Genomic DNA, 21,928 nt, shown 5'->3' on the forward strand with positions numbered 1-21,928 from the left:
ATCCAAAATTTTTGAAGTTTTTTACTTTTCACCTTCTGTGTTTGCCACTATTTCGTGATGCAGCCTTTGGCTACATGTTCTTCAGCCTCAGCGTAGTGCCATCTCCTGATGCAGGCTTCTTTAGAGACAACAACAAAATAACCTAAAACTAATCTAAAAATGAGCAATTTTCACTTGAGTTATGATGACATGCTGTTTACTGTGAAAATGAGGGGATACTTCCATGAACCAGAGTAAACAGCCTGCATCACTCCCCATCCAGAGTTCCCTGCCTTACTGAACACTTGTGCTTTACAGACCTTCTTCAACTTTACAGGGGTCATTTGGTAAAACTAACCCAGACCAGAAGAGCTGAAGGGAAAAATCTTCATCCAGGCAAATTTGCTGTTTCTTTATTCTTCTAATGGCTGATAATTAGATAAGCATTGGCACAGTCGTTACTAGGGCTGAATGGATAAGGAAAACAGTCTAAATGCAATTTTTCCCCCATATAGCAATTTCAATTTCATATGCGATTTTTTTTAACTTCTTCATCTTATGTACAGTATCTCTTGACAAACAAGCAACAAATTATTATATTTTATAACAACCACAATAGTGAATAGATATTGTGAACAATTTGAAAACTTATTTTGACCTATTGCATATTCATTATGAATTGTTGTATTGAAGGGAAAGATGGTTTTATGTCTTTCTCATTTTATATAAAACAAGGATTTTTTTTTCTCTGCAAACTATAAAACACTGACACTTGAATGTTTGAATAATTTGTAGAGGATAGCACCTCTGCTGCAAAAATGTATGAATCTTGTATTTTGACACACATTTCAGGTCAAAGAAATACAGCACCTTCTGCAATTTGAAAAATGTGTCGGCAATGTAGAAAACAGAGCTGAAGTTGTTGCCTCTGTCAAAGTCCACAGACCCAAACAGCTGATCAGGAAATGGCAGTAAGCTCTGGTGGAAGACTATAAAGCTGAACGCTGCATTGCAACATAATGCCAAACACAGAGGCTCTCTGGGTGAAAAATAAAATATTTAAAAAATTTTGGATACACTGTAGAGTTGAGCCAACATTGGTGTATTGCCCATTTTTTACCTTAAACTTGCTAAATTATGCAGAGAAACTGTACCCATCTGCAACACTGTATAGCCTAGCTTTCCCTAGCACGCTCTTCTTAAAGGAGAAAATGTAAGCTGAAATCTCTGGAGGCTAATGCAACTACTGTTACAAAATACCTTATACAACCTAACTTCAAAATTACCAAAATATCTCTTTAAATTAGAGCCGTATCTGCCAATAAACCAGAAATTAATTTTGCTGTCAAACGAAGAGCAATTTCTAAAAAGTGATAAATGATGTATATTCACTTAGAAAAATCAAAGCACTGCAAAAAAAATAATTGGCTTAAAGGAAATACCTTTCTCAACCATTTAAATTAACTGAATAAAAGTCAAAAAGTCAGAGTGAGGTAAAATATTCATTAGCATTTCATAAAATTTCAGATGAGAAATAATCCTTAACCCTTGGTCTATTCTTGACATTCACTTCTTTCTGGGCAACCTTTGAGTATATAAATTGTGTAGCTAACAGTGGAACAGTGGGGATATTAAGGGCTTCTCCTTTGTCATGTTTAGCTAAGTGTTACAAAAGGGTGTTGCCTTAAATGCTGAGGAATATTTTTTGTTGCAGTAAAGCTTTGGCAAAAGTTTGAAAGCAAGATAGAAGTCTATGACAAAAAAAGGCACTTACATGAAAAATTTATAATGATTACTGATCATGATCTCAATATTGGTCAGAATAATTGGGAAAATCATGCAGCCCTAGGAAATAGAGCAAATTATAGAAATAAATTATTTCAAGTTTCAGTGTCTATCTACATGAAAATGTGAACTCTGTGCCACCCCAGAACAAAAAGGAGACTTATTTTTATCAACCTCCTCTCTCCCCACTGTCTCACCAGAGCTGCTGGAACTGCGGGAGGAAAGCCAGTGAGACGTGCAGCGGCTGCAACACGGCTCGCTACTGCGGCTCCTTCTGCCAACACAAAGACTGGGAGAAGCACCACCACGTCTGTGGTCAGGGCCTGCAGGGACTGCCTGGGGGCAGCAGTGTGCCTCTTGGCACCCCCTCCTCTTCCTCCACCTCCTCCTCAACGTCCTCCAGTGCGCCCCCCACCCACTCAGAGAGCACCCCTCCAGGACCCTTGTCCCTTGTGGGGCCAAGCAGTATTGCAGCAGGGGCCGGCAGCGGCAGTGGAAGTGTGTCCGCCAGCCCGAAGGAGAGCAGTTCCAGCAGTGCCTCTCGCTCCACGACTCCAGCTACCCCCGCTCTGCTTGACGCCACCTCTCGCTGACGTCTGACCCTCGTTCCTCCCCTGCATACTGACGCGACAGTGCTTACTCTCCACACAAAACCAAACTGAGGAATCTTCATCACACTACTCCCCTTTCTCTTCTAGTTTTCCTCTTATGATAAGCTCTTCTGAAAATCTTTTCACTACCTGATGACAGACGGTCACCCTCTCCCCAAACACGCATCCTGTCTTTGTCTCTGTAATGGCCACACATACAAAGATTCCAATCTGGGGTTCAGTGTAGTGGAAAGCATGAAAACTGTCTCCTTTTGCTGTGTTCGGTCACAGAAACATATCAAATGTGTTTGACTTGAAGCTATGATGATGTTCCCTCAGTAATGTAAGCATGTTAAACACACTGTCCACCAGAGGACACAAGACAAGGGCTGTGGTAAGGAAACCTTGATCGGGGAGGGTTTAGTAGGCCGATTAGCACTTGGATTGGATTTCCCTTTAATTTAGCCCTGAGATGTGCACTATCAGTCCAAACAGTTCACTGATGTGGCACTTATTCTGCAGTGTCCTTACAGAAACAGAAAAGGAACATCATACCTTTACAATGAATGAGGGAAGGGAAAAACCTGTGATGTGATTAATTCCTCAGAAACACAGCTTAGTATTTATTAAATGTTTCTTTCTGGCTTTAAGGGAAAATAAGAAAGTCCAAATATTCTAAGTAAAGAATAATAGTGATGCCGATGATGATAACAATAATGATATGAGAATAAATTAACTTTAAACTGCTAACTACCTTGCTAGCGAGCCAAGAAAATCTACACCGGACTCACCTCTCTGCACCATTGTAAACCCAAATGAATTCAAAGATGAAAAATAACATGATCCAAACCTTTGTATTACACTGCCAAAGTGAGTAAGTAAGCGATAAGGAGAAGCACTCATAACCAAACGCAAAGCAACATCACCTCCTCAGCAGATAAGCCAGCCCTGAGAGGACTGGGCTGCAGAGAGGCTGCAGGACGGGACCCAGAGATAGTCAGACATTTAAAAGAAAATAACAAAACTGTGAACAGCTTTGATCTGCAGCCGCCTCCTGCAGTCTGGACAGAAGTACAGCGATTCCTCGGCGATGGCCCAGACTCGTGAATAAGGACTATGCTGTGAACTTGCCTACTAGAAAGACTAAAGGAAATGGATGGAAACCCTGCCACAGTGTGATTTTTTAGCGAATGGTAACAGAGAGGACAGAGAGAAAAGAAGAGGGAAGGAAAAGCTACACAGCCTCAAATGAGATGAAGATACAAATATGGCAATGGAGCTGCCAAAAAACCTCAAAAACAAGCTTGAAAACATTGTCTGAGAAGGCATTGCATTCTATGGGAAGATTGTTTGTAAGTCATTTTTTTAAAAGCTCCACCATGGGGAGATATTTCAAGGAATTGCTGTTACCTTTACATTCACTCCCTCCTTTTCCAAAGCATGATAAACAGAGTCTAGTGAAGGGTGGTGTAGACTTCCTCTCTCTTTCTACCTCCCTTCACCCCACACCTCCCTTCAACGTCCCACCCCCGACTACTTGACTCAAGTCTCCCCCCTCTCCCTCAGCCTGCTTTGGACAGAGCCTCAGAGCAGTCACGTGGGAAGGGTTCGAACCTTCTTGTAGATATTGTTCCTCTTTTCAAATTTCAATAATGTCTCTTGTCGCTGATGTCCATATGTGCTGCCCTTGTGTATATCCAGAAAGATGGACTTTGTTTTGGTTTTGTTACCTTTCAGTTTCCTCCTTTAAGTTTGGGCTGAGCAGTGAAGTCTGAGCGAGGAGGAAGCCCCACATTTGACTTATTGTTTGATTTGTTGTATCTATATTGATGAGATGAAACCCCTCTTGTAGAATATTTTGTATTGCTCGCATTGTAAGACAGTGAGAGGACGGAGGTGCAATATGAAGAGAATTCAGCTACTGAATGGAACCTCAGCAACTGCCCATAGGGTGTCATATAATATAGATACATATAAATATATTTAAAGTAACATCAGTAACTTAATGTGAATGTACATAGTATTTAAAGAGGTCCAAAAATGTGTTTGCCAAATAACAGAAACCTTTAAACTTTAATGTCAAGAATATGATTTTCCCACAGTTCACTAGTTTCTCAATTTTACCAATTCCCCCTGTTTCTTCCAGTTAAACACCTTTAATTTTCAGTCAATTCAAAGTGTCACATGGACCCTAAAGTGGATGCATACAGGACCACAATGCATGCAGTTGAAAGTGGATGAAAACAAATGAAGGGTGAATGAACATAACCATACTTCAAAGTCAACTTAAACATAAGAAATGTATTCATATGTGTCGTAAGTCCTCTGAATTTGGTCTAGGATGGCACAATTGGACTGAATTAAATCAATGTTGGTTGCTTCATTTACCTGACATCAGTTTGCATCCTGCATGAGGGGGCTCAATTGATTGTTGTTTCCAAAAGAAACCCACATATCAGAATTATGAAAACAACTAAAAGGCTCGGTTTCATGAAATTTAGAAATTGCCTGACTTGATATATCATGTCAAGTGTTCCGTTTGTCACCATCCTGTACTGACCCTCTCTCCTGTCCTCATCAACCTGTGTGTTTGAGTCTTTGTTTCCCCCAAGGTGCAGGAAAACCCATTTCAGTAGAATTAGGTTACATGCCAGTGTTAAGCTACAGTAAAAGTCCAAACTAATTTTTGATACACAATCTTTAGGGTCCCTGTAAAGTGATAAAAAATCTGTATTTTAGCTTTGTTGTATGACAAGCACTGTTATGAACCACCGGGCGAAATATCAGTCATGAAAAACAACTCTTAGGTAATCAAATTAAGCTTCAAAATCATGAGCAATGAGCCACTGAGTAATATCAGCTGAAAACACTCCATTTCCTGGTGTTGCTCTTCAAAATAAGTCCTCAATAATGATAAGCATAGGAGGTTTTTATTGTGACAGACTTGGCAGGAACAGAACATGTCTATCATCAGACAGTTTACTAAACTTAAGTATCACAGTGCCATCAGACAGGAGGGAATAAACTGTTGCTGCTTTGAGAGAGACAAAGCCATGGCCTGCTTCCTTTAATCATCCAGGACTAAAGACAGTGAAATATGGATAAAGCACACCTTCAGCTGATGAGATGTTTGTCCCTGCTGCATCTGGTTCAAGTAAAAATTATACAACCACTTCAGAAATTGGTCTGTCCCCTGACCTGAGTGCAGCTGCCTGGTCCGTTTTGTGGCTTAAATCTCTCTATTTGAATACTTTTCATGATCCATAGGCTACTTTGGCTGATAGATTTTGCAAAATTATCTCACAATGAATAAAAAAATGCATTTAACTGATTTTAACTTTTAATGAAGGGAGTGAAATAGGCTAACAACAGACTGTATTGAGATTGACAGCTTGCGGATTTTATGTCTTTGTAGCATTAGGGGGTGGGGTAATTCCCCATAGGCCCCGGTGACATTATGAGTCCCTGTATTTGCCCTACCCAAATTAAACTAAGCCAGGAAAGAGGTGAAAAACTTTACAAACAGTCTAAATCCAAAATTCAGTAACACACAGATCTCAGTGTTTTCATGTGTTTACAGCAACATTGTTCCAATATATCTAGTGTGTGAAGACAAATTTTGGATTTCACTTTACAGGGACTTTAAACATTGCTTTTCCACTCTGTATTGTGTACTTGTTATCTGGCATAAGCTAAGAACAGATGTTTTCTTAAGCCAGCAAAGTGGCGGCATCTTTTTCCCACTTGATCAGAAAATTCACCACCTCTGGTAAACATGCACGTAAAACAATGCCTTCAACTTCAGCCACACTAGCAGTCACACATTTATACTGCTCATTATTAATCCTTTGTGGTGGGTGTTGGGCCTCATACACACTTGGACCAAACTTTTTTTTTTTCTTTTTGCAGCAAATGACAAAAAAAACAAAAAACAAAACAGCTTTCTGTTCATCAACAGATTGCTATAAGTAAGGATTTTTAACTGGGATAAGCTAAAGGTAGCCCTGCATCTGTGTTTGGCATTTCTGTATGTGTGTTATAACTTCTGTGACCCTCCCATGATGTCAAATTCCTCCACAGACCACTCGTCAGTACCCCGTCACACTAGCTACCTCCTGTGACCATACAGCTAACCACCAGGAGAGGTTGACCTGGACTTTTAAAAGCTGGGCTAAGAGCAGACATGGAACAGCACATCCAGAGAGAAAACGATGAAGGGTTAAAAGGAAATGCCATTGCTGATACTGTAGATGAATTTTTACTCTCACCAAACTTCACCTTTTAAATATCCAACAACCAAACTGATACTGCTGGAGTTACGTATGAGGTGCAGTTAAACTTGCAAATTACACAACTGAGCACAGACTAAACCATGACATGCCATTTGTCGTCCAAAACCAATAAAAGCACAGACCAAAGTACTCCTGCATTGCCATATTGTGGCTTTGACACAGTGTGTATTAACAGACCAGAAATAATAAGGTTAGAGCTTCACTACACCACTTAACCAAAGTGTCTGAGATACACACGATCAGGGCAGAAGAGCATAGAGCGCGCTGAATTAACTGGCTGAGTTTCAAATGTGTAGACTTCTTTTTCAAGCAATCAAAGCGCTTGTTGGCTACACATTGAATAGTGCTTCTGTCAAAAATAATAGGAGCGTTTCCTTTTGGAAAAGGCCTACTGATAGTGTGTTGTTACAGTTTCAAAGCCTTGCAGAGATAAAACGTCTACATGCTGGGTGTGTGCTTGTGTGTGAATGATGGCGCGTGTTTTTGTATTAAAAAAAAAAAATCTTTTCTTTTCATGTCTCTGTATAAACTACTTGAAATCTTCATAGCTTTAATGAAACATCCCAGACAGACTATGGTGGCAGATCGATTCACAATATGTAGCAGTGATACACCGCTTTACGACAATTGTAATGGCCGCTCCTTTTAACTCTAAGTGCTTTGTTTGTGCCTTCTTGTCTGCAATAAGCCCTCAACTAAACTAAACAAAACCAAATCCAACACACCTGTTATAAATGACCAAAATGCAACCAAAAGCTACAACTTTACCCTTCAGATTACACTTTGGTTATGTTCTTTGTGTCCGTTATTATAGCACGAAACACAAGATTTGTGCTGAGGTGTCATACATTTTTCTCTGTGAAATCTTATTGATGGCAAACGCATAAGGGCTGTGCTGTTGTGAATACCATCCAAGGGTCTCTGAACACTTAACATCAGCCATGTTTCTATTTGTTTATGTACATGGATATGGGCATGTTTAGAAAAGACAAATATTAGCAGGTTGGCATTTGTCTGCACCCCCCCTTCCCCGACCAACAATTCTACCAATGAAGATTCAAGGCTCATCTGATGTGATGCTGACTCGTCCTTCCTGTGAAACAGGCACTGATGAACGGCTACAGTTAAAAGCTAAAGAGACAAGTTGATAGTGCACTTGTTTTGCCTAAAGCCATGGCTCAGGATGGTCCTGTTTTTAATTTTACATGAATTGAAAGAGGTTTTATATGTCTAGGGAAGCATTCTATACTGTATTGTGCAATACATTATTACAGAAAAAAAAAACATTTCTGTAGGAAAGGTTGGCGCTTCAAAGATCTTTCTCCTTTCGTTTCATTTCCCTCTTCAAAAGACCCTGTTGCCGTTTTTAGATGAAGTTAATTGTGCCAGAAGAATTCAATTCTTATTTGTATTTATTTCTTGCATGCTTTCCTCCCTGTTGCTAATACCGCTCTTTAACTGTTCGCTCTGTTGGATGTGTGAAGCTGTAAAACATTCTAATTCAGGTTATTGTCTGTGTTGAACAATGTAACTGTGTAATTAAAACATGAAATGAAGTATTCATCACTTGTGGTGCTTTTCTTCTCAGCTCGCAGGCATCTTTAGAAGAGGAAAAATTTATATTGTCACTAAATCATCACTAACACAAAGCTGTGATATAAACTTCAGACTCCACATGATTGCATCGCCTTATGTCTATGGAAATGTGATCTCAAGATTTTAATAACAGAAGAAAAGATGCATGATTATATTCACATTAGTCCATGCACTCTGTTAGTTGGACCAGGCCTTCAGTATGGTTCACAGCTTAGCCTGTCTGATGGCATCATGGTGGGAAGGAGAATTGACACCAGTGTTAATTTTAGCAGCTTTTTAAAAATTTAGTCTTAGTTTTAGGATTAACTGGTTTTTAGTTTTAGTCACATTTTAGAGATATTTTGATAAAGTTTTGGTCAATTAAAAGTCATTACATTTTAGTTTTTCCTTTTAGTATAGGCATTTAAACACTCATCTTAATGAACTATTTATACTTAATACAGATGTTATTTTGCACTCTGTCACTCTTTCAATTTGGGACCATCGCTCATCTGAAGTACAGATCGGCTTGACCACAGTTGTGAAAAGGGTTGTTAGTGTGTAACAATCACAAATCTCACTTTTTCAATTTTACAACAATCCCAAAATATCCCAAATTGAAAGGGTATCAACTGCATAAAAGTGTATACATTACATACACTGTATACTTACACTTAATTCTTAAAGTTTGACTTTTTTCTTGACATTTTTACTTAAATCTTGAAACTGTATTTCAGCTTTTTCTTGACATTTTGACTCTTCTTTTGTCAACTGAAATTTAATCTCGCAGTGCACAGCATTTTTCCTTCACCTCTGGCCCTGATCTTTTTCCATAGTATGAGTTTCTGTGACAAAAAACTAAAATTACTTTTTTTTCAAAATTTCTGTCACCAAAGATCCATTTTTTAGATAGTCTTAGTCTCATCTGCCTTGTGGAAAAGGTTGTCGACTAACATTTTTAGTCATAGATTTAGCTGACAAAATTAAAACAGTTGTAAATAATGCATAAAAATCCAAAGTACATAAAGTACATCGTTGATCATTACAGAGAAAAATAAATAAGTCCTACTCAGTAAAAATCGTATAAAAGTCAAAAAGTTGTAAAAAGATTGGATCCAAATACTGAGGCCTAACACACTAAATAAATAAAACCATAGATAAACACTATTCACTGAGATATACAAAATGCAAAGGATTATCCTAAGGTGACCAGGATGCAATAGCAGCAAAATATAAATGCAGGAAGGCAATAGTTATAGCATGACCAAGAAATTAGAGCAATATCGTGTAGTTGATGATGTAGTTATGGTTGCCTCAAAAGAGATACCGTTGAGCTTACCTTGGCTGTAGTGACCCGTGTGTGTGTCGACATGTGTCGAGCTTGCGCCATGAAGAATCATTAGCTCCATACATGCCTAAAACGTATGCATATGACTGTAGAGGACTTGTAAAATACAATAATAAAAATCAGAAAACCATTTTCTATACTAAAGTCACTTTGATGTTTCAAATTATGCTCTGGCTTAAAATAGATTAACCATGACTGAGTTCATTAGAGCTGCATTTATTTAAGAGTCCTGACAGTCCAAGGTTAAATCGATATTTGAATGCAGATCAGCGAACATTAGCCACTAGACCGCAAAGATTACTGTTAGATAAGTTAACTTGAAACAAGCCTAAGTTTATACTAAGAGATCTAAGTAGCTCATATCTTTATTGGCTGCAGGTTTGCCAAAAAATATAGGCCAACAATGTTTAAAACTCAGAAAGTTGTGGTTTGGACCTAGTGGGACTGTGCTGCACTCATCAAAGTGGTTTTATTATGTAAGTTTATATTAGTAAACCTTGATTTTCCTCAAAACCACCAGAGCTCCATTTGAGAATAAAATATAGATATTTCTTTAACAGAATATTAATAAATCCATGACCAACGGTGTTATATTCTGTCAGTGTTACTTTAAGATGAAATTAATATCGTGGAAAATGAATTATTCTACTCTTGTCTTGGAACCCCCTCTGACTCCCTCACTGACCTCTGACAGTCTCTGGACTGCACTAAATGATAAGGTAAATCACAGGTTGAAACCTCTCAGTGAAAAAAAAATGTATTTAAAATCTAGAGAAGCATGACTTGCCTTTTGTGGTTATTTCTTGCTGCCTAAGACAGTCTCTTGTCTGATTATGCATTCAGCCTTTATTTGCATGGCCTCCTGGCACAGGTCTGTATCAGTATGATGTGTTTGGACTTTTATTGAGTTGCTTAACCCTTGTATTCTTAGATTCCAATTGACTATTGTACCTCCAAAGTCTCCTTTATGCTGGTTCATTCAACTTTTTAACCACACTTGCAATGACATATTTTTCCATTGTGCTTTAACTACAATTGCGCTAATGGGGCTTGGCCTAGTATGAGTGTAACTTAAAAGTGGACAGCCTTAATTGTTATTTTAGACTTCCATACTTTCTTGTAGGTACAAGTCAACATGTCTTGTTAAAGCTTATCATCTATCTCATCTACCAGCTTATACTGGGTGGAAATTAACATATAACAAAAATATTAACAAAAAATTATAGATAAATTACCAAAATTCCCATGAAAATGGAGGGAAAAAAACCCAAGTAATTTCCCCAATCTCCCAATGAAACCCTCCAAACGATACAAGCATATCATCTAGATTTACATGAAAATACTTGGTAATTTCAAAGTAAATTCCCCAAAATATCCAAACAGTTAATTATTCCAACATTTCAATCAAATTACTTGAACTTCAATGGGCACTCTGCACAACTATCTCTGGAAAATTAGTGCACACATCTGTACCTCCCAAGACCCTGTGTGCATATATATATGAGGTTATTACATTTTGGCATTCCTACAACATTATAATAATTTCTGCAATTAGATTTAAAAAAAATACTTGTCCAGAACGTCCACTGAAGTTCAAGCTATTTGCTTGAAACACTGGGAAAATTTTCTGTTTGGATATGTTGGGGAATTTGCTTGGAGGTGGGAGTTGTTCATTTTAGTCATTTTCATGGACATTTTAGAGGACATCTCCCACCTGCACTTTTCCTATTTAATTCCCAAAAAGATAATAGATCGTAAAGATAAGATAAGATATTTCTTTATTAATTTATTAAATTTCCATAAATCATTCCATAAAACTCTACAAAATATACAAGCTGCATAATTTACCATGAACATACTTGGTAATTTCCAAGCAAATTCCCTAAAATATTTAAATAGTGAAATATCCCAACATTTAAAGTCAATTACTTGAACTTTAACAGACATTCTGGACAATTATCTCAAAAGTTCTAATGGCAGAAATTATTACAATGCTGTAGGAAAGCCAAACTGAAATGTCTTCATACCTGCATGCCGGATCTTAGGATGCTCATTTGTGTGCAGGCATGGGGCAGGGGTGCAGTGGGCCCCATGTTGCTGCGCCACTGAGATGCAGAAACCCTCCTCCAGCGCCTCGCTCACGTGCGTGCCACTGTCAATCAATCCAGCGCGTCATGAGTCTCATTCACAGGTGATATCTATTAGCCTACCACATATGCTGTCAGGTGTCGAGTCCGCATTCCATCAAACGGTTTTCCTACCGTCAGAGAGAGATTCTTTGAATCGGTTTCGGCGAGTTGCAGTGGGCTTTGCAGATGCCATGTTGGAGCAGTAAGCTAACCATGGCGGAAAATCATCTGGAGTACGGCTACCTGGAGGGCGAGTCCATGGTGGAGCATTTCGCCGAGGACCCGGTGGGTAGCATTGTGTTTGCTGTTTATATATAGGACGCTGCCCTCTCGTGTTTTTTCTTTCATTTAGTAGGAAGACCAAATGAGCAGTAAGCTCAAACGTTAGCTCTGCTACGTAGTGTGGCTATATCATTGATAAATGCAGAGGACGGCATCAATGAGCTACATTCATAATAACATGTTGGGTGCATGCAGCAAGTCAGGTGCTCTGCGTTGGGGTTCATGCACTAAAATAACTGCTGGCGTGCATGCTTTAGCTATAGCTCTAGTCCTCAGGCAATCTACATCTGCATCAATGACTTTATTGAAATAAATGATTAGGAATTAATTCAAAGGTTTTCAAACATCTTTGAGAGGGTTTTGTTCACAAATGCATGCATGCTATCTTAGTATCCCATTGCTCTTTATGATTGTTTTATTATTAAACAGTTAACAAGGTCATTCATCAAATTATTTCACTACATACAGATCATAAAAGACAACAACTAAGTTATAGGTAAGCATGGGTGGAGTGAGGTGGTGGCTAAAGCCCAAAATATTTTTCTTAAAAGCTTCCAATCTGTCAGGTTGGCTAAAAGTATGTTGCTTGTAGAAAAATGCAAAAATAAGTGAAACATTTGTGCCTTGCTGATCTCAGCATGGAGATTTGATTCTTGAAGCAAAGTATGTAAAAAAAAAAAAAAATCATTTCTCTTACCTATTAACAACTAATGCACATAGTGCAGTATAAAAATACTTTAGCATTGTTCTAAAAAAAACAATTTTCAGCATTTTTTTGTGAACAGATCGATACCTGTAACTCTATATGTTGTTTTCTCTGTTCATTGTATGAAAATGTGTATTTCCAGTTGTAAACATTAACACCACATTACTACCCTACCTATTCAAATTTACTTATAAAAGAAATATCAGACACTTTAAGTGCATTTAGATTGAGGAAAAATGTATGTAATCACTGAGGAGTTTTAGGGTGAACTATCATCACTTTTGCCCAAAGGATGCATAGATTTGTTGGACTTCTAGGGTTTCAAATGATGTAAAAATAGTGCATACAGCTGCCCAGTAAGCAACAAATTATTGAGGAAGTAGCTCCTGAACCTTTGTTAGAGCTTTGCGCTGGATATTTAACATGTCTGGCTCTGTCCCTTTAGGTCAGTATCCCAATAAGTACACAAATGCTGCCAAATTCAAATCAAGGAGATGGTTTATAACAAGCCCAACCACATGTTTAATGTTCCTCGTCAAAATCACCTTAAACTCAGGATTTTCCTGTGTTTTTATGATGCTGGAAAAAGGTTTCAACAAGGTTTAGATTCAGTGACTGAGTAAGAAACTGTTAAAAATCCAAAGATGGGGCTCTCTTGCTCTGTATCGAATATGCACCCTTTCTAACATGTCTGCCTTTAATGTCCTACCACTCTTGCTTCCAGTGCTGTATTTAGCTCAGATCAGTGCAAACATCATGTTTTTCTTTGTGTATCTCAGGAGCTGGCCGCCATCAAAGCCAGGGTTCAGGAGCTGGAGATGGAGGAGGAGACGGAGAGACTGAAGGAAGAAGAGGAGAGGTGTGATGCAGCAGAGATGCAGCTTCTGACAAGCTCCCCTCGACCTGGTGAGACCGCCCAGGGGTTTTATCTGCCCCATGGTTTGCTATTGTGTCATATCGTTGTACAGCTAAATACTGATTATGCATCTGGGAAGCCTCGACAGCAAGTTTTAGGCCAGGTGTGGAGCATCACAGCCTCCAGGCAGGTGAGGTAACTGCATCCTTCACCATCTGGCTAACACCTGGGACACTTCACATGTGCCTCATCACTGCCCAATGAGACGGAGCAGCAAGGCTTACAGAACCAGAAGGGTCCTCCTTGCTGCCTGTGGCTATTTTCTGCCTCTATGCATCTCCTCATCCCTTTGAACCCCCCTCTTCATGCCTTTTGGTTCCTCCTTAGAACAGAGATATAATAAGTGGGGGGTGAAGGTTGTTATTATTTATATTTTGTAAAGATAATAGTAATGTGTCATTTTCACCTGGATGGGCCCCTGTCCAGAGAGTATATATTTATATCAAGTGGGCAAAGACATCTACACATGTTTTTGTTTTCTCCACAGGACCTTTCTACAATATGACTCCTGAGGAGAGGATAGAGGCGGACAACAGATCAGTCTATGTAGGAAATGTAAGACTTGAATACCTTCTTTTTTCTTCCACTAAGCATGTTTTCTTTTTTAAACTTTTGGTCTAACACTGTGCACAAAACCCAGGTAGATTATGGAGCAACTGCAGACGAGCTAGAGATCCATTTTAACGGCTGTGGTCCCGTCAACCGAGTTACCATCTTATGCGACCGGTTCTCAGGCCATCCTAAAGGGTAGGTTCAACCTTTGTACATATGCCTTGATTTCTTTAATTCACACAGAAATCAACTTAATACTTGGTTTCCCCCTAACAGGTTTGCTTACATTGAGTTCTCTGATCGAGATTCAGTGCAAAGTGCCATTGGTTTACACGAGACCTTGTTCAGAGGAAGAGTCCTGAAGGTAAGAAGCATCTTGCTGCAAGTTAGCTTTTAACCAAAGTTACATTTTTTTCTCCCTGTGTGATAGAAAAAGTTTTCTTGAATCTTGAAGTTTCAAATCTTGCTGATGATTCACAAGGTTCTGTGAGATTTCCAGTAACACGCTGTTTGGAGTGTCTGGAAAATCTTCAATTGAAGGGCCATGTAGCCTTAGCACTTCACCCTACCCCTCCATTCTTGAAAGAATCAGGGGTCTCATCTATAAAAGTGTGCATAGAATCCATTCCCAAATTGCACAAATTAATTCAGATTTATAAAATGTTGCACATGTACATCTTTATGCAATGTTCCTTTTATAGATCCTAGTCCACCTGGAAATATGCACCCGTAGATCTGCTTCCTGTTATGCCCCTTACACACCTACATTCAGCCTTAAACAGTAAATGCAAATCACTTAATGAATGAAAATTGGTATCAATGAGCTGACAGATTACAGGCTTTCAGGGGTGAATCATGACTGCAACTGGAAGGAAGTCAAAGAAAATAAACTGACTTCAAAACTGAAGTTTTTGTGAATGAAAGGACTGTTGGACAACACTGAGTGATGCACTGACTACAGTGGGAGTGGTCACAAACTAATAAAAGAAACAGACTGACACACTCCTCTTATAGTCGCAAAAAATTCCACCTTGCACCATTACACGAGTTTCACATAAGTTTTTGTTTATGGGGTCCACGCCGTTTTCGTAAGATAATATCAGATCTGTCTCCCACTAAAAACTACAGGATATTTTTTAGAGAAAAGTTTGTCGTAGAAAGGATTTCATTTATTTACTTTTTAAATTCTGGTGAGCTCAGCGTGAAGTATGACCGATTATGAGAATATATAACAACTGTTTTGGCTTAATTTAATCTAGCGGTGTACTCAAATTCAAGCTGTCAGTTTTTGCCCCCTCTGCACCCGTTGAGAGGGTTTTTAGTAGAGGGGGCATAGAAATAAGACCCCACCAGGCATGTTTGGGTCACAAAATGCTGCAGTCTCTCCGGTTTCTTAAATGTAACCAAGCTCTTCAAATTGCTTTTTCTCAGGAAAAGAATTCGGTCATTTGGGGACATATTTAGTGGTCCTTAGCAACTACACCTCTGTTTGTTTACTCATTGTGATGAGCTCAGATTTTTCAGTATTTTGTTACTGAGTTTTTTATTCAGGCTGGGCATATGTCATTTTCAGTTGAACTGTTTCTGATTAATTAATGTTTTTATTTGACTAAGGGCAGCTGCCTTTGATTCACTGATTGTTATGTCTCCTTGGAAATCAACTCAAGTGCATGTGTCAGACACCTGCAAAAATTCAGATCTTAAACAAATCTATCATATTTCTAGTCAGAAATACCTGTGTTACGCTCATTTTAGGCCTTATTTACCTGACAAATAGATAAACATCTAATTTTCAGATATTTTAAACAATTCTGGACCTGCCACTGGCCTTTAATACATACAGTGATTTATTTTTCACAAGAAGTTTGTTGAAAAAAGCTTGATTTGAGATTTTTTCATTGTGGTGCTTTGAATACAGAGTTGCAGATGCCTTGGTTTCCCTGTATTTTTTTAAAGCAAACTTTCATTAAAGAGTGCTCTTTTACTGTTCAACCTTGTGATGATTTTTTTTTTTTTTCTATTGATTTTTATGGTCTTGGTCCCTGGTTGGATAGTGTGGTCTTGACTGCAACACTAGTTTAGAGTATATTTAATCACAGTGAGTCGGATACATCAGAGAGGGTTTTGGGGTCCTACCCAAGGAAATCTGAAACATTCAACTGAATTCTGGAGAATATTTATGCGATGTCTGGAGGAAGATGTTTTAAATTGTATAAGGTCAGAAAAATCATAATAAATCAGATTTTTTAAGACTTTCTAAGGCCTTAATTTTCAAATGTGTATGTTAAGACTAAGACTTTTTAAGGATCTGCAGGAACCCTGAATCTATATGGTGCCTCTGAAATTTTTTTGTTGACATGGTCAGAAAGGTGATATTTCTTAACTTATTATTAAAGTGAAAATGTATGGTAGTGCACTGGAGGGCATTATATACGTTTCTAATACCTTGCTCTCCTCATGTTAATGGAAATGACAAAGACCAAAGACAAAGGAACACTTTTCAAATAATGCACTCCAGTGCTAACCTGGCACGCCAGATGGATTTGTTTCGCACATCCATTTGGAAAACCACTCATAGCGTTTGACAGCGTTTGAGAAAAGTCAGAGCATTTGAAACAAACTTGGAGGGTGATTAGATGAACGTTCTGTCTGTCACATCTTTACAGGCCAATCAGAGCAACAAAAACACGTGACGTAGCCACTACCAAGCTGCGCCCATACCGAAGGAGTAAACTCCATACAGAACTGCATAACACGAACCATAGCGACTGTAGACATGTCAGTACACGACTTGTCGTTTTTGAAAAGAAAACAATTCAATGCTGTTCTTTGTTCTTCTTTTAACAAAGAAATGTTGTAAAGTTCTGATAAAACTGGCACTTTAGCAGCATCCACGCTATTGTCTTCCGCCATAATTGCACTGGCCTGTTGTTGCTGCTTGCTTACGTCACAAGTCTGCTGCGCCCGAAAGCACTGCCTCTCAACGCTGATTGGTCCTGTCACTTTCTAACCGGGCCCAAACGGTTCAGACGGGAGCTTTGCAAGATGGATTTGCCAATGAGAAACACAGAAACGGGTGTATCCATCTGCTTCAAAAGGTTACTCCAGTGCACCACCAACACCAAATATAACTTCAGCAATAGATTGCCATGATCACTGACCATGTTGAGAAAGCTGAACATGTAGAAGCTTTGTAAAAACAGAACTCTTGGTAGAGCTATTATATTGGACTAGAATTGATTGCAATGGTCATCATAGTGTAATGGTGTATTTGTGTAATTCATTTTTTTACCTAATTTCACCTCGTACATTTAAAAGTTGTAGCACCACAGATCATGTTTATATGGTTTTCCTTGTTTTTGTTGGTCTTGAAGTGCCTTGAAGACATTGAAGTTATTTTGATCCATCAGGGGTTAAATTCTAACAAAATACTCATTTGAACAGTAATCCATTATCCCAAGTATGTAAAAACCAGTGTCCTTTTACCTGCAGGTAATGCCCAAAAGGACCAACATGCCAGGAATCAGCACCACAGACAGGGGAGGACACCGAGGCGGCCACACCAGAGGCGGCAGAGGCAGAGGAGGTTACCGTCCACCGCGATACCAGAGCAGCTCTCGAGGCAGGTTTAGGTATCAGTCGACCAGGCCACAGCATCAAACACCCCACCCTTATTACGGAGGCCCCTCAGTGGGGAAGAGACAGTGGGGACATATGGACTACCAGGAACAGGTGCCTAAACGTTATCCTTGTCTTCTTCTCATCACTCCACCCTCAGAGGAACTGGGGGCGGGGTCAGGTGGACAGCACTATCCTCAACAGCGCTAGCAACACCCACAACCAACGTAGAAGAGTGGGTGAAAGAACTGATCATTTTTAAGTGTTTCTAGAAATTACTGAGTTGTGAGAGAGGAGAATGGATCAATGACATAACTTTTTAAAATTTGCATCCCTGCATCAGTCATTGAAGTTTGTGAGATGTTGTGAGGTCTGGGATCAGCCGTGTTGTATTATAAGCTTCTGTGAATGCATGGGACAACCCTTAACTCGTTAAAAAGTTTGCATCTCTTACTGATTTTACTAATTGATGCGAATGTCTTGTGTTTTGCCTGTAATGTCAAGTGTAAATTCCTCTTACGTATAACTTATAAGTTCTTTGTTATGTTAAGTGAATGAATAAATAAAACAATTGATCTGATAAAATGACACATATACAGTGAGTTGGAACAACATTGAGGTTTATTAATGAATTGCTATAATCAAGGCAACATGTAAACAAAAACATGAATAAGGACTGTTCTGTACAGGGGAGTTTCAGAGGAGGTGAAATGGATATCAGCCTGATTGCACCATCATTCCAGATACAATGCCATCAAAGGCCCTGCAGAACAATTCAGTTAAAAAATTACAATCACAAACATAAGTATTAAAATCATTAGGATTAGAATAAGAAGGCTGAAAAGAATAAACTTACTTGGACTGAATGGGGTCTCCAGGATTATGGAAGGGGTTGCACATTACATCAGTGAAAGAGTTGTGTAGTTTTCTGAACATCTGTAAAGAAAGGTAAAGATTTACAGAACTGGCAAAAAAAACCCAGATTTTTTGCAGGTGCATACACTGCTTCTTCTAAATAAGGGTCTCTACATTTCTATTAACAGTCAGGGCTAGCATTTGGCACTAAGGCAAGGACAGGATCATGAAATTAGCATTCTGTACTAAGGGTTAAACATTAAAAAAAAAGACTGCTACAGCCCAACAATAAATTATTTTCTAAGTGTACACATACTGTGCAATAAGTTACACACATTTACTAGAGAGAGAACACGTTTCTGTATTTATGGTGAACAATCTTAAGGAGAGTAAATACTTGTTGTGCAACATGTCATCATTAATCAATCTGATCTAGAGTCAACTTACACTTCTTATTTCGTTGTCCCGTAACGATGTATTTGAGGAGTCCACGACAATGACAAATTTTACCTTGGAGTTGGTAACATACCCATATCTAGCATATCAGTTAAGGATAGTTTGGATGGATGTCTGTCACATACATGTCATGTCCATGATATGCTGTATCCTCTCACTGGACAAAATAATACTGTGTTGTCTGTTAAAGCATGTGTATTTATTCCATATGCCCTTACAGAAAAAATACTTTAAAATTATACAATGAAAACCTTTCCTATAACATTGTACAATAAGAGAATTGCACTGGTCTACATGTATGACATGTGGACCCTGGAAAGAAAACTAGTGAAAGATGCATCTAAAGTTCCCAGAACAACTGCCAAGTTTGTGAATGACTTAGCCAAGTCAGGAATTGTAATCTAAAAGAAAACAGTCACTAGAGCCCTGCACATGAATGGACTGGAGTATGTAGACCAAGAAAAACTCCACTACTGCAGAAGAGACACCTCAAGCCAAATGGAATTATGCTAAGGACAACCTGGAGAAAGATTATGCATACTGGAACCACATCCTTTGGTCAGATGAGACCAAACTAGAGCACTTTGGCCATAGAACTATTGCTTATGTTTGGAGAAAGAAGGAGAGGCGTATAACCCAAAGAATACTGTCCCAACAGTAAACCACAGCGTTGGAGTAGTATGCTGTGGGGATGGTTTAGTGCATCTGAGAATGGGAATATTGAAAAGGTGGAAGATTTTGAAAGAAAACCTCAAGCAGTCAGCAACAAAACTGGGTCTGGGTCATTGCTTTGTCTTCGAACGTGACCCAAAAAAACTGAAAACCAAAACATACCTGGTCCCTGGTGAATAACTACCTCAAGAAGACCAAAGTGATCATTATTGCGTGACCTGCACAAAGCTCTGACTTGAATCCCATTAAAAATCTGTGGGGTGAACTGAAGACCAAGGTCCATGCTGAGAGACCGTCAAATCTGGAGGAATGTGAGAGATTCAAGAAAAAAGAATGGGCTTGGATTCCTCAGGAGACATTTCTGAGAATTAGGGGGACATTTTATGCAAAAATCATTTTCTCAGGCTTTTCTAACAAAAATATGTGCCCCTGGCCTGTCCACAATCCCCTCAAGTACCAGAAAAATCCATTCCCTCCTCCCCTCTCTTTCTCCAACTTTCAAAAAATGTAAGCTGAAACAAGCTGTTCTCAGATTTTCCCTTCATGACCTCATGTGGGGAGTTAGCACCGCCCCCAGGTTCGGTTGGCCCTCCCCACTTGGAAGAAAGTTCTGCCCTCCTCTCCTGATCTTTCTCTCAGCTCTGCCAGCTGAGATGCTGGATAGCACAGTGGGTTACCCTGCTGACTTTGGTCTGGGAGATTAATGGTTCAAATCCTAGTCTGGTCCTTAACTTTGGACAAAAGCATCTGTAACATTGTAACATCAGGAGTGCCATGTCCATTTCCTGAGAGGGGTGTGGTCGGGGGTGGAGTCAGACAGATCAGTAACATTTAAAGACACAGAAACAGCTCGTTTATGAGAGGGGCTGAAACAGAGGTGTTTTTAGACATGCAAAAATCCCATACTAGAGTGTTTTTTCAGCAACAAACTTAACAGGCATGTTTTGGGGACCTTTGAAAACAATATAAACTTGTCTTAAAAGAGTAAAATATGTCTCCTGCAATGAAAACTACAACGAATGACTGCAGGCTGTTAACTAGTAAAAAAGGAAAAAACAATTGACTTTTAGCATCATGGGGCTAATAGTTTAGACCCTGTTAGTTTTTGGTTTTGCAAAGTGAACTATAAGCATGCAAAAATAAAACTAAGATGTTTGGAAAAGCTATATTAAAAAAATCCATGCTCTGTTAACCAGCACTTTGACAATATTTTTGTCCTCATCTGTATGTAGGATCACGGTAAAAACCTTGTAGAATGAAGATCAGCTTATAAAACACTTGTATATTGGTTTTCCCAAACCTGTTACAATAAGGACAACAAGGATACACTTTGTAGTCTTCGGTGGGATAGAGCAGACCCAGGTACAGCTCTCTCTGATCTCCCAAAGCTTTGCCCACAGCTGAAATCTTCTCCTCAACCACATCTAGAGAGGTGTGCACTGTGTAGTGAAACTTCAGCTCATTTTGAGTGGGAACACTGCGGATATACAGCGGATAGTTCTGGGAGAGGACATAATAGACAAATATCATTCACAAAACATCTAAAGGGACTGTGTTTGAACCACTTGCACGGTCTAGAAAACGGTGTAGAAAATCTAAACAACAGCTTCACTCAAAGGATGCTAATGTTGTTAGCCTTCGACGTTAGCTCAGTTTCGGTATGTGTATTTTCTGGCAAACAGAGAAAACTGACAATAACTTGGATACTATTTTAGGAGTTGATAATACATCCTGACATTTAAAACTAGTCAATTATAACAACTGGGACCAGTTATATTAGGAAAAGTTACCTCCTTCGCGATCACTGCTATGCACACCGCCATGTTAGTGTTCCTCCTGTCAGATGCTGTCACGTGACGTGGTGCATTCAGACGTTGTCGAAAATACGACCACCTAATTTTTTAGTACACCGTGCCGTGTGTTTTAAAATAAACGTTTACGTGTTTTAAATATATTATTCACACTACTGATTGCCTTTATTTGTTAGTTATTCCCCTAATCAAACGTTTATTTGAAATTTGCTTTTTTATCGACGGATTTTGAAGTTTATTTGGCACTTAAAATATTCATTAGAGACCCACTTAATGCGTCGTTAAGCAAAGGGTCACTTTTGCTTTTTTATTTAAAGTTTAATATTTATTCAAAACTTAAATAACAGTTTTATGTTCGTTAA

General features: G+C 38.9%; 3 protein-coding genes across 9 annotated transcripts in view; 2 read left to right on the forward strand and 1 right to left on the reverse strand.

Annotated features, from left to right (window-relative positions):
* The window catches only part of cbfa2t3 (CBFA2/RUNX1 partner transcriptional co-repressor 3), a 67,388-nt gene extending 59,198 nt beyond the window's left edge, over nucleotides 1-8,190 (forward strand). For 4 of the 7 annotated variants that reach the window (XM_041816843.1, XM_041817090.1, XM_041816925.1 and 1 more), the window contains one exon: nucleotides 1,956-8,190. In XM_041816843.1, coding sequence (XP_041672777.1) covers nucleotides 1,956-2,357 — 402 coding nt within the window. In that variant the 3' untranslated portion in view covers nucleotides 2,358-8,190. The remainder of the gene's footprint in view (nucleotides 1-1,955) is intronic. The other 3 variants (XM_041817139.1, XM_041817298.1, XM_041817010.1) reach the window with 1 other exon arrangement.
* Nucleotides 8,191-11,698: 3,508 nt separating this feature from the next.
* pabpn1l (PABPN1 like, cytoplasmic) lies at nucleotides 11,699-18,360 on the forward strand. Its single transcript, XM_041784027.1, has 6 exons — nucleotides 11,699-11,983; nucleotides 13,466-13,592; nucleotides 14,090-14,157; nucleotides 14,243-14,349; nucleotides 14,431-14,518; nucleotides 17,647-18,360. Exons 1-6 carry the CDS (start codon nucleotides 11,885-11,887, stop codon nucleotides 17,980-17,982), a joined length of 825 nt encoding a protein of 274 aa, XP_041639961.1. The 5' UTR covers nucleotides 11,699-11,884; the 3' UTR covers nucleotides 17,983-18,360.
* Nucleotides 18,361-18,375: 15 nt separating this feature from the next.
* trappc2l (trafficking protein particle complex subunit 2L) lies at nucleotides 18,376-21,639 on the reverse strand. The gene is made up of 5 exons (XM_041784029.1): nucleotides 21,546-21,639; nucleotides 21,083-21,255; nucleotides 19,075-19,162; nucleotides 18,629-18,708; nucleotides 18,376-18,535 (listed from the first exon to the last, which is right to left on the reverse strand). Exons 1-5 carry the CDS (start codon nucleotides 21,576-21,578, stop codon nucleotides 18,490-18,492), a joined length of 420 nt encoding a protein of 139 aa, XP_041639963.1. The 5' UTR covers nucleotides 21,579-21,639; the 3' UTR covers nucleotides 18,376-18,489.
* Nucleotides 21,640-21,928: the final 289 nt, after the last annotated feature.

Source organism: Cheilinus undulatus, linkage group 1 (genome assembly GCF_018320785.1).
Source record: "Cheilinus undulatus linkage group 1, ASM1832078v1, whole genome shotgun sequence".
NCBI classification, from domain to species: Eukaryota; Metazoa; Chordata; class Actinopteri; order Labriformes; family Labridae; genus Cheilinus; species Cheilinus undulatus.

What these genes read in the sequence shown, in the direction of transcription:
- trappc2l (XM_041784029.1), bottom strand. Translation starts at nt 21,578, where the DNA reads ATGGCGGTGTGCATAGCAGTGATCGCGAAGGAG. An exon ending in TAGCAGTGATCGCGAAGGAG is followed by an intron (nt 21,256 to 21,545) that starts GTAACTTTTCCT and finishes GTCCTCTCCCAG; the next exon opens with AACTATCCGCTGTATATCCG. An exon ending in CCCACCGAAGACTACAAAGT is followed by an intron (nt 19,163 to 21,082) that starts GTATCCTTGTTG and finishes CTGATATGCTAG; the next exon opens with ATATGGGTATGTTACCAACT.
- pabpn1l (XM_041784027.1), top strand. Translation starts at nt 11,885, where the DNA reads ATGCCATGTTGGAGCAGTAAGCTAACCATGGCGGAAAATCATCTGGAG. An exon ending in AGCATTTCGCCGAGGACCCG is followed by an intron (nt 11,984 to 13,465) that starts GTGGGTAGCATT and finishes TGTGTATCTCAG; the next exon opens with GAGCTGGCCGCCATCAAAGC. An exon ending in TTCTCAGGCCATCCTAAAGG is followed by an intron (nt 14,350 to 14,430) that starts GTAGGTTCAACC and finishes TCCCCCTAACAG; the next exon opens with GTTTGCTTACATTGAGTTCT.